Consider the following 14,188-nt stretch of genomic DNA (forward strand, 5'->3'; position numbering starts at 1 on the left):
AATTCATAGTATTCATTTCATAATCATCATAACCACATATTGAACTAACTGCATTCTAATCTAGTCTAAATCCCATAGTCACAGATAACGGTCGAACTCTGAAATGTGAAATTTCTCCTTTATTCCAGCAAGAGCTTGAAGAGATAAGACTAAACATTTGAAGGACTTCCAATTTATGATACAGTTTGTTTAAGCTATGTGTAGCTGGCAGAAATTAGTGTAGTCAGGTGGTTTTTAATCATAAGGCATCTAAAAGAAGCAAAACGTAATTCCTTGATACTGAAACTATCACGTCTTTTTCAAACAGGAGATGTGATGGGTCCTACATTAAACAACTTGGACAATCTTTTGCGATTACCGTTTGGATGTGGAGAGCAGAACATGATCCATTTTGCTCCTAATGTTTTTGTCCTGAAATATCTGCAGAAAACCAAGCAACTCAGTCATGAGGTGGAGAGTGAAGCTACTGATTACCTTGTTCAAGGTAACTCATTAAACTTAAAGTTCATAGAAGGAGAAAAAGCTTACAAGTTAGAAGAGAGTTTTGTTAATATCACATTGTCCTTTTTAATGAAGAGTATCCCAAGTAATGGCAATTCATCGTTTCTTGCAGGACAATCTCACAGGTTAACAGATTTTGATGGCGAGATGGTTTTCCTTGATATGTAGCCTATATTTCCCTTCAATAACTCATGGTTTACATGCTTATTGTGTGTTTTTTAATTTATACATACTTATGTGTACACACACACATGCATATATTTAGGTAACTTAAGCCTGTGTTTACAAATTTCAGAAAATCACAGAAAACTAAATTTAGTCAAAATCTAGGAAAAAGGCAAAAAGAACTAAATATGTAAATTGTCTTTCTAGTTCTTTAATTACCACGTAGATCTTATCTAAACTTTCTCCAGTTTATCATATTTTCTCAGTAACAGTATACCCAGAATCAGAGGTTAGTCTGCAAAGTAGTTATCCTAGAGCCATGCAATGAAGACTCTTTTCTGTCCTTTCAGTGCCCTGTCCTCTCTTTAAGCATCTCAAAGCAATCTATCTTCTTATGCACTGTTTTTCTCAGCATTTGTTTGGGAAGCGCCACTTGCAAAATAATCCGTAAGTAAATACAGTTCTCGGGACAAGTAAGAATTTGGAGATCATTAATGAAAACAAGAATGACCCAAAGGGACATAGCTGTCTTGCAAGTGAGTCAGACAATAGTCATGTCATGAAATCAGAGGTGACAGGGTTAGGCAGTTCTCCTATGAAATTATAAATGTAATATGTAATTTATTTTTTGTTTTCAGCAGCAAAAGTCTAGTGCTGCTTCCTTTGCCTGGCTACAATTGTTCTCATTTGTAACTTGTTGTGCTTGCTGATAGAAGTAATTCAAAGGGATTTTTTAAATACTCTGTGTCAGTTTTTCCTTTTAAATATTATTTGATTTTGTTTCTTTTTATGAATCTGCAAACCTTAGAGGTTTTTGGCTCCAAACTCTGCCTGTTAATTAGCCCTTACAGCAGAAATCCTCAAGAGTTTTAAACCTTTCTACGTTTATTGGAGCCCTGCCAAGCATAAGGTTTAGATGGGAGAGTCTGTTTGTTCACTCTAGAAGGCTTTTGTAATGTACCAAGACAGAGAACTTTTTCATCACTTAGTCATCCATCACATAACATACTGATACCCAACAATTCCCACATATCCCCTAATTTTTAATAGTGGCCTGAGCTAAGCTAGTCAGTAATTTTTCTACTTTCCCGCAATGCAGTTCCACAAAAGCAGGTGAACAGGCGAAAACTAGAAACGTGAACCTCTCCAGTGAGTCCAAGCATCTAGAGGAGTGTTTAGAAAATAGAAGATTTCAAAAGAGCAAGCAGACATAACGTCTGTGCCACTCAACCTAGCAAGCAAAAAAGAATATATGTAAGAACAACGAAGCATAACTCAACACAAAGTGAACATTAGAATAACAGAACAGAGAAAATCATAAGACTGTTATAAAAAACTAATACTTTATTTGTCCATCAAACATACTGGAAGTGAATGCTTAAGAAAAAATTTAAGAAGAAAAAGCATTATGTTAGTAGTAAATTGTATCTGCAGACTGTGTAGATAAAAAGCAATCTAATTTAATACAACAGCTATTTGGAAAAACAACTAAAAAAATGTTACTTGTGCTCTCTGGCCCATGCTTGTATACATTCCCCAACCCCTAGACAAAGATGTTTTTACTGCCAGAGCATCATTAATATCTAGGGTTTTGTTCCTCCTTTTGTCCATTTTTCAAACCATTCTGTCTGTGTTCCCTATGAACATCAAAAGGCTACAAAGCAACAGAAAAAGGCGTAGGAGTCATGAGCAGCCCTTATTCAGAGACTGTGGAACTGCCTGTATCTGGAGAGGTCAACAAAGAGACTTTGTCTCTGGAAATGAAAAAGTAATCCATTCCCATAAAAATGTCATGCAGTGTGAAAGAAAAAGTCTATTCATGTATCAGAGAATTAAGCAGGCACTAAATTTCTCTGACCCAGTCTTCTTGCAGGTTTGACTTATCTCCTTATCAGAAACACCCATTTTGAAGGGTTTGGTTGCATCTGGCTTTGTCAAATTGTGTATTGAGTATTCCTCCATATAGAGACTTGGTGTGCTTTATTAGCATACTAATAACAGTTCATGGTTATAAGACAAGTAGGTTTGAGAAGCAAATTCTTTTGCTGATAGGAAGAGCATTTTGACTATCTTTATTTTCAGTCTCAAAAGACTTTCAGGTAGAATCTCCAGCATTCAATTTTTTTGTTGAACTTGTCTAAAATAGGCCTTGCAAGACAGGCCTAGTAGTGTACACATACACTAAGATCACACATCATCCATCGCATCTCACACATGGTTCAAGAAAGATATGTAAGAGTTCTTATGCCTCCATCTCCTTTGGAATTTCGGCACTAAGCACTCAGCTGTTGCTGTCATGTTACCTTAAGTTGTCCCAAGCACCAGCTTTGGAGAAAAATCTGAATCAAGCTGTATCATTAAGGCAAAAAGCTCCTCATCTCCATGGTGCTCTCAGTAAAAAGGAAGGAAGGTGGCTGTATGCTTAAGTAAAAATCATTATTTTAATATTGCATCTTGCAGAGGGGTATCAAATGTTTAACATTTCTAGTGTCTAAAATGCAGGAGTTGATTTTCATATTGAGTGTTTTAGAAACATTCTTTTTTTTAACAGATGTGCTGCTCAGTAAGAGACTAAGAGCTAGAGAAATAATGTTCCATTCATTTGTCTTCAAGAGGTATATGTAGCCTTACAGATGCTAGCCTGAACGGATTTCTGAATAAGCTGCAGTGTACGTACACAGAGCTGGCTCTATCAAACACAGCAAAATAAGAGGTTGCCTCGGGCAGCAGAATCCCTTATGCTAGTGCCAGATGGTCTGAGTCTTCATTCACTTTAAATACTTGTTTTTCTCTGTGTGAGGATTTTGGACTCCCACAATTCTTTTTTGACTTCCAGGCTACCAGCGCCAGCTGACCTACAAGAGACAAGATGGTTCATACAGCGCTTTTGGCGAGAGGGATTCCTCGGGGAGTATGTGGTGAGTTGCTATTTAAAACAGAGTTAGAAAATTCAGTGTTTGCTAAACAGGAAAAATACACAATTGGCAAGGAAAAAAGAGTAGTTTTCCAACTCCCATCACGGTATTGTACAGGGAAGAATAGAAATAATACTCAGTGACTATAGGCTTACTGTTTCAATGCTGCTGCGTTCATACTGCACTTGTAGGTGTACTGTAATTGCTTCAAGACTCGTGGGAGGTTAAGATAGTCACATCTACTAACGTGTCTGGGCTTTAGGCACTGGAGCTATAGTTGTGGGTCATGTCTGGTCTACAGGAATTGCAGTAGCACTTAAAGCATCTAATTCCACTAGAGAATGGAGCTTCTCTTGAAGCGTGTATGGAGGAACTTACTGTCTCTAGTTCTTCTACCCCCGGGTAGAAGGGAGAAGAAAAAAAAAAAAAAGAAAGAAAGCATTCTTCTAAGTGTTTTATATCCCCTCATGGATGAAATGGAATGGTATGGATTTGTGCCCCGAGAATTGGAAGTGCAGGGTCTTTCAGAGAGAAACAATATGAGAACCAGAAATTGTGCAACTGGGAGATCAGCTCATCTCACTAATGTCCCCCTTAGGAAACCATGGCCTTTAAGGTTGTGTGTTTCCACACATCAGTATGGCTGTGGACTATAGAGTCTCAGATCTAGGAGATTTTTGTCTTCATTCATTTATTTGTCCTGTTATTTGGCTTCTCCATCTCTTCTGTATTTTGCTTTAAACTGATTTTCTTCGTGAACTCATCTGAGCGGAAGTACCAGTTCTGTGATGCTGTTGCCTCACTGTTTTGAAGATAGTAAACTTTTATCTCAGACCTGGCATCTCCTAGTCCCTAGATGTAAAATACGGTGACACAGAATTACTTAACACTTGAAAAATCCTCTGCCAGGCAGCATGCCTTCTACCCTCCCATTCCTCAGAGGCTTGTAAAATGAATGATTCAATCTCCCAAAGCTGGCCAGAGTTTGCACTAGTTGCATGTCAGAGGTTTAGAATTCCAAAAACACTTCTATTGCTTTCCTAAGTCTTAATTCTGTATAAAATCTAACACCGCCTCAGACTTTATCAGTGGGTTTCTTTTTTTAATTAAGACTGTAACAAAATTGGAAAATTTATTATTTTCTTTACAAATACTTCCATATTTATAAAGATATCGTCTCTTAACTTAAAAGCTTTAATTAGTAGGATAGCAGCTGAGCACCTATAAAAAGTAACTGTATTTGAGTGTAACATAACTATGACAAGCATATCTTCCAGTAATACTTTTTAATTTAATTTGTGACCCTTAACCCTGATATTGTCCAGAAGATTGAACTGAGTTTGGGAGCCTTTATTTACCATTACTTTTTTTTAACAATATTTAGTGTTTCCCTTCCAAGATTTTCAAAATTTATGCTTTCTAGGAATGTTGTTTTCCTGGTAATGTGTTATTCAAAAATTTGTTTTCTTAACAAAAATGGTAAATGTGTTTTTACAGGCTAACAGCTTTTGTCCTCAAGTCCTTTGCACAGTCTCGTGGGTTTATTTTCATTGACCCGAAGGAGCTAACAGCTGCCAAAGACTGGATCATCCAGCATCAGAAAGAAGATGGCTCTTTTCCTGCTATGGGCAGGATACTGAATAAGGACATTCAGGTAAAAACTATACAGACACAAAATTATGCAATAGTTGTGTTTTTAGAGATCTTATCAAAGCAGGAAGGGATGAAGTTCCCTTATATGAATATTGGGCTATGAATATCTGTCTTGCTTCGAGTCTTTTCCCCAAATTTCATCTAGTGGTTTTGTCTTTTTGCTCTCCAGGGTGGAATCCATGGTAAGATCTCTCTGACGGCTTATGTGGTTGCATCTCTTTTGGAAACGGGTGTAACTTCTGAGGTAACAGAAACCTAGTTAAAACAGATCTTGTGTTCTATCTATTTTTTAAATTTTTTTTGTGGCTGTTCCCTTTCAGAGGTTCTTTGCTCATTAGAATGGTAGCATTCAGGTAACTGAGGCTGTTTGAAAGCCTTGAGATTCTTCCAAAGTAAGGAGTATATTCCAAAGTTGTTTAAGGTGATCTCCTAGCCTTCAGACATCAGCTCAGGGTTTATTCTACCACAGCAAAGCTCTTTCCTACAACACCATGCCCCAATCTCCCTGGGAAATGGCTGCAAATAACATTTTCAGCCTTGTAATTTGAAGGTGTGACTGCAGGCTGTGTAGATACTAGTAGCTTAGATAGATATGCTCAAAAGAAGTTGTAACTAGCTAGCTTTGTGCAGATAGGAGCTTAACTAGAGCTGCTGGCTTAGGGGATCCAGAAAACTTTTTCAGTCTGCCTTTGGTGCAGAGGCCAAACTGCTACTGCTATTAGATTACCGGAGTGCAGCTCTCCAAAGATACTGTAATCTGCAGTTTTGGGAGAAATTGTGCATTACTCTGGAGAAAAATGTTTCTCTCTGTAATCAGGGGGAACAGGAATACTACAGAAAAAAATAATTGCTACATAGGAATGTGCAATTCCACTGCATAATTTTTGAAGTAAGGAAAAAATCACTTCTAGTACAACTTGCTTTTTAGAGGTTCTTTCTTAAAACTCCTGGTAAAAACAGTGCTTCTTTCCTCTGTTGTATTTCTGCCTGCTTGCAAGTTCTGTAGACTGGGTATGCTCAGCTAATAATTTAGTTAAACATTCCTACTAACTATGACTGCAAGAATGTCCTCCTGGAGATGCACTGAACAGGTCATGAATACAGTTGTCCCCTTGCTCTTCAACAGCTGGGGAAAGAGTGATAGTGGATGAGTAGAGCTGTACAGGTAGAACTGGAAGATGAAAACAGGAGTTGTAGTGTATGTTACAGCAGGTTTTGGTGATCTGTATTCAAATAAACGGACTCAGGGAACACTCAGTGAGCTTATGGTGGCTTAAACAGCCAGTGCAAACAGCAGTATCTACTCAGAAACCCTGTGATAATCTCTGCACTTCTGATGGCATCCCTGTAGCGAGACAAGGCTGTCATTGCAGACAAACACACACTCCTCCCAGTTTTTGTTGGAGTGGAAGGCCCTGAACCTTATTAAAAATCAAAATTAAAAATCCTTAAATGCCCACAGAATAACTTTCTGCCTCCCTGTCAGCAGTGTCCCCCTCTGAGAAGTGATGTGATGTTCTCTTTGGGCTGCTGTGCATCAGGACAACCCTAGCGTTTTTATTTGCTGGAAGTGCAGTTTATGTAGATCTAACGGTTTTTCTAGAGGAGATTTGCAAGTGGTACTAATGATCTTAGCTAGGAAATGAGGAGGGAGAAGGTTAGTGCCACAGGGAAATCAAAGGAAACCAAATTACATCAAGTCCAATTAAATTGTTTCTATAAATTATCAGAGCCACGTTCCTACATGGTGAGGTCATTGAGGGAGTTAATAAAACATGTTTGTTGGCTGCAGGGACCCCTGGGAACCTTGGCCTTTATTATCCTCTGGCGTCTGCTAGACGCTCCAGAGTGTCAGGAACACAATCAAACATACAGTGGAGAGCTTGCTTCTGCTCTGTTCATCTGCTGCCTTGCAGAGGCATGAAATTTTCTCAGCTTTAAGAGGAATAAATTCAGCTCAGTGTTTGTCTAAATTATTCTTGCTGTGCTGTTTGCTTCTAGTTTTAAATTTGTGATGCATGGCGTTTCTTAGGGAAAGTGTTAGTGTCATTCTACACAGAGCAAAATGCTTCTTCCCTAGTTGTTTTTTAATGGACACACAGGTGTGAGAAACAGTGATTCGAACTAATCTGCCTGCCGATGGCAAGTAGTGAATAAATTCCTTATTTTGCTTTGCTTGTGCATGCAGCCTTTACTTTACCTATTAAGCTGTCTTTTTCTCAACACACAAGTTTTTTCACTTACACCTTTCTGATTCTCTTCCCCATCCCACTGCAGGGGAGTGAGCAAGTGGCTGCGTGGTACTTAGCTGCCTGCCGGGGTTAACAGAACTATAGAGGCTGGTAATATGTCTGGGCTCTTTCCCTTAAATATAGGAAGAAAGAACAGCTGTTGACAAAGCAAAACACTTCTTAGAGTCCAACTTATATTCAGCAGAAGACCCCTACACTACCGCCTTGATTGCTTATGCCCTGACACTGCTGCACAGCCCCTCTGCTGCTGTGACGCTGCGGAAAATGAACAGCATGGCTATTACACAAGGTACTGTGCACCTGGGGCCAACCTGGCAAGTTCTTAAATTGGCAGCTCTTTTATGGGGATAAACAAATAGCCCTTGCAGCTTGAATGATATGTTTGAGTTATTGGAGAGGATAGAGCTTGTGAGACAAGGTCTTTCTCACAGCACAGTTTGACCTTGTAATGCAAGAGTTTTCCAGATTCTCAGGAGAGATGGGCTGAGTACCTTAGCTCTATGCATGCAGCTGATGCTGAAGGAAGGCAAGTACGTCAGAAGCTCTGCAGTGGTTTTCCAGTCAATATGTCACAGTTTGTCTAGTAATACATCGCATTCTTCGATGCTCTATTTTAATCTAATATTCAAGAATCACATTGAGCCATCTGTGTGATTGCAGAGGGAGCAAGAGCCTGCGGCCTCTTGCCCAGAGAATGTTTGTCTAAATGGAGGTACAGTGCAGTTCAGGGCATGAATCAGTTGAGTCAGTGCAATAGTAAAGCTTGATTCTTCCCATACACAGAAGCTGATCCTCAGTTCTCCTGTAATATCATACATATTCCACTGTCCTATTTTTCTAGATGGCTTTACACACTGGAGTTTGACGGGAAGTCTTGTTACTGATGAAGATACCTTCATGGGATTTAACGATGGTCTCTCCCAATCAGGTACCTGTACTGCAAAAGCAAAAATAAGGCAATGGACTGAAATAGCAGGTCACTGACTGCATTTATTCTAGTGAATTGTTTTTAAAATACACTTCAAAACTTCCCATGCTTTTCCTCCCAGTTTTGGTCCCTAAAGAAATCTTGTTTTACCAGGATGTTCTGAAAATGGCAGTCAGTCAAGACAGGGTCCATATGAAGGGCCATTCAGGAATGAGAGCTGATAGAGACAGGTAGCTTTATTCTGAAAGAGCTGGTTAAGTGAAAATGAGAGACAGAGCTAGATGTGGCTGAGGCAGGGCTGGCTTTTCAGTCCCAGCTATTTCATCATTTTTTGCTCCAGTTTCATAGACATAGGGAATAATACCATGAATAACAGAGGAGTGAGAGCCATAGGGTATTCCATCAGGGAGGAATCATTTGAAGTATAAATTTGAGAGAAGTCAAATACATTTAATTTTAGAGTTGTTTAGCTTTGTATTTTCAAACGGACATAGGGATGATGTACCCATCTTTTACTGGCAGTCACTAGCATTTCAGCACTGTTCTCCTAGACTTTAACTATCAAAGCCACAACAACGATGTATGGTGCTATAATTTTCAATTCACTTAAAGCCATTGTCTTTTCTAATATGATACAGGTGTTCCAGTGTTCAGGGAGGATTTAATCAGATATTGTATGAAAATGTCCGGGACAGGTATACAGTAAGGGCAATAGCAAAGTAGATCTAGAGTGGGAGAGAAATTACATGTGGGATAAAATCAGGTAAAAAGGTCATCTGTAGCGGAAAGGAAAGAGGTTATGTTGGAATTAGAAGATGGTGAATCTTGGATGCATTATTAAACTTCATTATTATTTCTGTGTTTCCTCTAATTATTTTTAGTTAATGGATATTCATAGAACTATTTCTAGACTAGCGTGATTCTCACTTCTAGATAGTAGTTCAATTTATCTTCCCTATCCCTTTGCCTCTCTTTCAGTTGTTTCTGCAGAAGTGGAAATGACATCTTATGCCCTTCTGACATACACGCTTCTAGGAGATGTGGCCTCTGCACTACCAGTGGTAAAATGGCTTTCACAGCAGAGGAATGCACTTGGAGGATTCTCGTCTACTCAGGTTGGCTGTCTTAGAAAAAGGTAGCTTCAGCACATGCATAATCGGTTGTAGAAATAGAAAAAGGTAGCTTCAGCGCATGCATAATCGGTTGTAGAAATCAATTGGTTCAGGAATGGCGAATGCAGAGTTTCTGTGTAGAGTCCAGAAGAAGCTTCCCAGTAAGAAGAAAAACTTCCCAGTTTTCTTTACTACTTCCTTCTGGAATTAATAATTTGAAAGGAATCTAGACTTTGGCCTTACAGATGCCTTTGAAAGCAAAAGTGAACAAAACCTGGGATTTCTTTTGCTATATGAATTAATAATGATTCTGCTACCAAAAGCCGATGACTGTACAGCATAGTGCTTGTTTCTAAGTTTAGAGTGCTCCTGTATTCTTCACTATTCCAATCTCCCTCTTCTGATCCCTAGGACACATGTGTAGCCCTGCAGGCTCTGGCTGAATATGCTATCCTTTCTTACATTGGAGGAGTCAACCTTACCATTTCCTTGGCTTCTACTAATCTAGACTACCAGGAGACATTTGAGCTTAACAAAATGAATAAGAAAGTCCTCCAGACTGCAGTGGTAAGTGGTTTTGTGTTAATGTAGACAGTTTTTTAAAGTGATCCATCTGAGCTGAGTTCTGAATGACAACTCAGGTGAGTTCAGCAATGGTAAAAGTACGAGTTAAACACTGTGAGATCTTGGAACTTTCTGGTGTTTCTTGGCTGGGTTCTGATGTGATAGGAGGCAGCACTCAAAGGTATTTTTCACCATAGCCAGTGACTGATGTTTATTTTGAGCTGCTGCTTGTTTCTACCACTGTTAAAAGTAGGTGGCTGAAAAGAATAAGCCATGTTCATTTCACTTGTGCAGTATCCTTAATAACTGGAAACATCTCTTGCACAGAATTAAGCTAAAATTGATATTCATTTACGTCCTGATAGCCGTGTCTTGTCTCTGTTTTAACTGTGGATTTTCCCCAGATACCCAGTATTCCAACGGGGCTGTTTGTGAGTGCCAAAGGTGAAGGCTGCTGTCTGATGCAGGTAAAGTTGCTATGGGGCTGGAGAAAGTATGTGAGCAAGAGATCTCTAAACTGACATCTAAACTGACAGTCTCTCTGCTAGTTTTTTAATCCCAGATTACCGTGAGGAAAGAGTTGTACTTTGAATTTCTCTCAAAGTAATTAAATAACCTGGTGTTGCTTTAAACCATGGAAGTAAATATGATTTGTACCAGGGTAGATTTGCTTTGGAACAGCTTTACCTATATATATTTATATATATATATATATATTTAAATTAAAAACTGTGTTTTAAATCCTTGGTTGCTTCTGTGCCAGCCATTACCTCTCTCTGAAAAGATCTGGTGTTTATGTGTGTCTTTGGGGAATGTTTGCAGATGCTACAAAATACTGGGATCTTATAAACTGCCTTAGTTTGTTTTGTTGCTTTTTTTCCTCTTTTCTGCTGCAGATTGATGTCACTTACAACGTGCCTGATCCAATTGCCAAACCAGCTTTCCAGCTCCTGGTTAACCTGAAGGAGCCAAAGTCAGAGCAGCATCTTCAAGCTCCAAATCTCCTGCGATCTGTCTCTCCAGATGAGAATCGCTCTGAAACCTTGCACAGAGAGAGGGCATTGGTGGATGATGATGACCCAGCTTCAGATCGGGATCATCAGGAATACAAAGTTATACTGGAGACGTGCACTAGGTAGGAAATGCCAGTCTGCATCCCAGACTAAAGCTCCAGAAGCATCATTGCTAGATCTTAAAGGACTTTGCAAAGACATGAGCAGTTTACATCTCTTTTTACAGATTGGGAAACACAAGGTATTAAGAGGAAACAGCTTGCCTATAGACAAAAAGAGAGCAGCAAGAATAGTTTGTCATGTATTCAGTCCACTTACACATGTTCTGGTTAAACATACCAGTGCTGCTGCAATTATCAGGAGATGCTGATCTCTTTACAAAATGTTTTAGTTTTAAAAGAGGTTGTTGGAAAGTTTCCCCAAAAGAGGGAAAGCCACAACCAAAGTAAATAGGGAGGGCTTACAGTGTCCTACTGTGCCACAGAAGAAACCATTCCCAATGGGATGGTTTCATAATCACTCCGTATATCTGTGACCAGGAGCGTGGCAGGTGGTGGGGCTGCAACATCACCGCATTCAGATGGCAGAAGTCAAGCAAACAGCTTGGATGTAATTCAAAGAAATGGAATTTTTTTTCTCCCCTATCAGTTTCGGTTTCCTTCCTTCCTACAGATATGAAACCTTACAGAGACTACAGTTCTGAAAACAGTTAGTTGCAGTGGCTCCAGGCAAAGATGTGATCTTATCTCTGTCAACACACTTGTCCCTTACTCACGGGGCTATGTTGCTGGCAGATGCATTGACTCTGATTGCTACAAGCCTGTGAAATCCTGGGTCAGGCATTTTTTGGGCTAGTTGAATTCTTCCTTCCTTCATTAACAACAGCCAGTGATAAGCAATTCAAACTCATCATCCGAAAGTTTGCTGGAGTCTGTCTCGCTGTATATAACAGTACCACCTTCTCATCCTCTTCACCCCTCTGCATCAGCACCGCAGCTGGTATTGGAGAGAGGCTTAGAAAGTCTTGTCAGTCCCTTAAAGATGCTTGTAACTAAGGAGGCTGCCCTGCATCAACACAACCTTTCTGTTGTTATTTCTGAAACTTTCTGCCTTGGGAATTGTTGGAGCAAAGACAGAAATTTGAGAGGAAGCCCAGTCCAAGGAGATTGATTGCTTGGAAAGAAAACAAAAGCAAATGAAATCTTCCCTTTCCTCCCCTTCTTCCTGTAATGATGCTCTTTTAACTCCTACATCATCTTATTCAGGCAATGTGAACAGAGGAGTGCATCTAAGGGTGATGGTGGAAACATGTTGAGCTAGGATGTTGCTCAGAATGTAATAGTTTTTAAGAGTTGTCATGCTCAATTAAGTCCTTGGGATGTTTTCCTGTAAAGAAGAGTTGGGGCGGGGGGGTGGGGGGAATGAAAAAGAGAGGGTTGTGACTTTGTGATTGCAGGTAAAGGGATACTGTAGGATTTCTTAGGGAGTATGGTGTATGGAGTTAGATCAGGATCAAAAAGGCTTAATGTCTCTATGGGAGACTTAGCTCTGAACTGGAGCCAAGGAGTCCACAAACCATCCAATGTCACTGTGGGCGTATGAGCTTGGGTGCAGCGTTACATCCAGGCTGGCTCTGTGCACTGCTTCAACAAACTCACAAACCCACCCACCTAGAGGTATCCATACAGAGGCCTCCAGGTAGCCCTGCAGGAGCCAGATTTGGCAACTTTGGTCCTGGAAGCTGTGTGCTGTATTTCTCAGTGCTGGCTGTGAGCTAAATAAGCCCTCTAGGGTCCCAGCTCATTGTCTTAGTGCCTGTGGTGCAACTAATCAGCCAACAGGTAAGCTGCCAAGGGAGGGACAGTTGACAGTGGACTATACGTGAATACAGAGAAAAAGGGGGCATTGTTCTGGAATTAGCAGGAGCTTTCTTGTTACGATTTTGACTTCTGCCATGCTGCAAAAAAAATGAAAACTTTTGAAATGGACCAAATAAACTTTCTTTCAGTGCCCCCCACCCCACTTGTTTTTAATGCATGCTTCAGTAGTAACAACTCCGGATTTCAGTGTTTTGGAGTCTTCATTGATATTACACAAGATGATATAGGCAGTGAATTCCTTGACACTATTAACTAGAGAGTGAGGTTGCTGACTCATTAGCAAAGACACTTCTCTGTGCCAATTAGATGCTGGAGGGAAATGGCCATTTATGAAATACCAGGGTGGAATGACTTCCACTTTGTGTTGGGAAATATTTTTTTTACACCACAATCCATTTGCAGCCCTCCACTTAGGAAGCACAGAAGCTTCTTTTCTTCCAAGAGGTTATTCCCTTTTACCAAAGAATGTTCTCTCAGTGATTAATTGAAAAATAAGGCAAGCGGCCCCACAGGAGACTACATCTTTCCTTCTGCTTTTCTGCCATTCACCTGGACATCTCCTATAACTGTGTCCTTAATTTTTGTTGAATAAAAGCAGAAAAGAGGATTTTGTTAAAAACGTGTAGTCTATGGCTTTCAACAAATTCTTCAAAGAAGAGTAGACACTTTGTGGTTTGTTTATTTTTTTCCTCTGAAATTTGTTTCAGTTATGCTCCATTCTGAGTTGTCCATGTACCATTTGTTACCTTGGATCCGGAGTTTATTTTCGTTCTCTCTCTCTTTTTCTTATGGGAAGATGGCTGCATTCTGGATCCTCTAACATGGCTGTTTTGGAAGTGCCATTGTTCTCAGGGTTTCGTGCAGATATTGAGAGCCTAGAGCAGGTAAGATGTTGTAATGAGAGTGCAAGACATGGTCTTGGGCTGGGAATGGGCTCTCTAATTGGTAGGGATTCCCTTTGGGGAGCAATAGGAAGTAAATGCTGTTGTCTCTTAGAGCACTGTCTGAAAAAAATGCAATTAAAATTGGGGGCAGGAGATTTCACATGTCAAAAAATATTTATCTGAAATGAGTAAACAGATGTTCTGAGCAAGATTAACAAATTTGCCGAACACAGTCAAATGAAAGTTTATTACTAAGCACAGAGCACAGTAATTAAATGAGACCCATTTGGAAATGCTGAAGTGAAAATGTGCTCTAACAGG

The 14,188-nt window shown here is 39.8% G+C and overlaps 1 protein-coding gene across 5 annotated transcripts in view; it reads left to right on the forward strand.

The window, feature by feature from the left end:
• The window catches only part of CPAMD8 (C3 and PZP like alpha-2-macroglobulin domain containing 8), a gene marked incomplete at its 3' end in the record, with an annotated part of 54,122 nt that overhangs the window by 23,168 nt on the left and 16,766 nt on the right, over window positions 1–14,188 (forward strand). For all 5 annotated transcript variants that reach the window (XM_080566048.1, XM_080566045.1, XM_080566047.1 and 2 more), the window contains 11 exons: window positions 308–484; window positions 3,503–3,584; window positions 5,079–5,235; window positions 5,404–5,478; window positions 7,610–7,775; window positions 8,328–8,414; window positions 9,393–9,529; window positions 9,938–10,093; window positions 10,495–10,557; window positions 10,987–11,225; window positions 13,780–13,867. In XM_080566048.1, the coding sequence (XP_080422174.1) occupies window positions 308–484; window positions 3,503–3,584; window positions 5,079–5,235; window positions 5,404–5,478; window positions 7,610–7,775; window positions 8,328–8,414; window positions 9,393–9,529; window positions 9,938–10,093; window positions 10,495–10,557; window positions 10,987–11,225; window positions 13,780–13,867 (1,427 nt within the window). The remainder of the gene's footprint in view (window positions 1–307; window positions 485–3,502; window positions 3,585–5,078; window positions 5,236–5,403; window positions 5,479–7,609; window positions 7,776–8,327; window positions 8,415–9,392; window positions 9,530–9,937; window positions 10,094–10,494; window positions 10,558–10,986; window positions 11,226–13,779; window positions 13,868–14,188) is intronic.

The sequence above is a fragment of the Anser brachyrhynchus genome (assembly GCF_964034855.1).
Source record: "Anser brachyrhynchus genome assembly, chromosome: 23".
Classification (NCBI taxonomy): Eukaryota; Metazoa; Chordata; class Aves; order Anseriformes; family Anatidae; genus Anser; species Anser brachyrhynchus.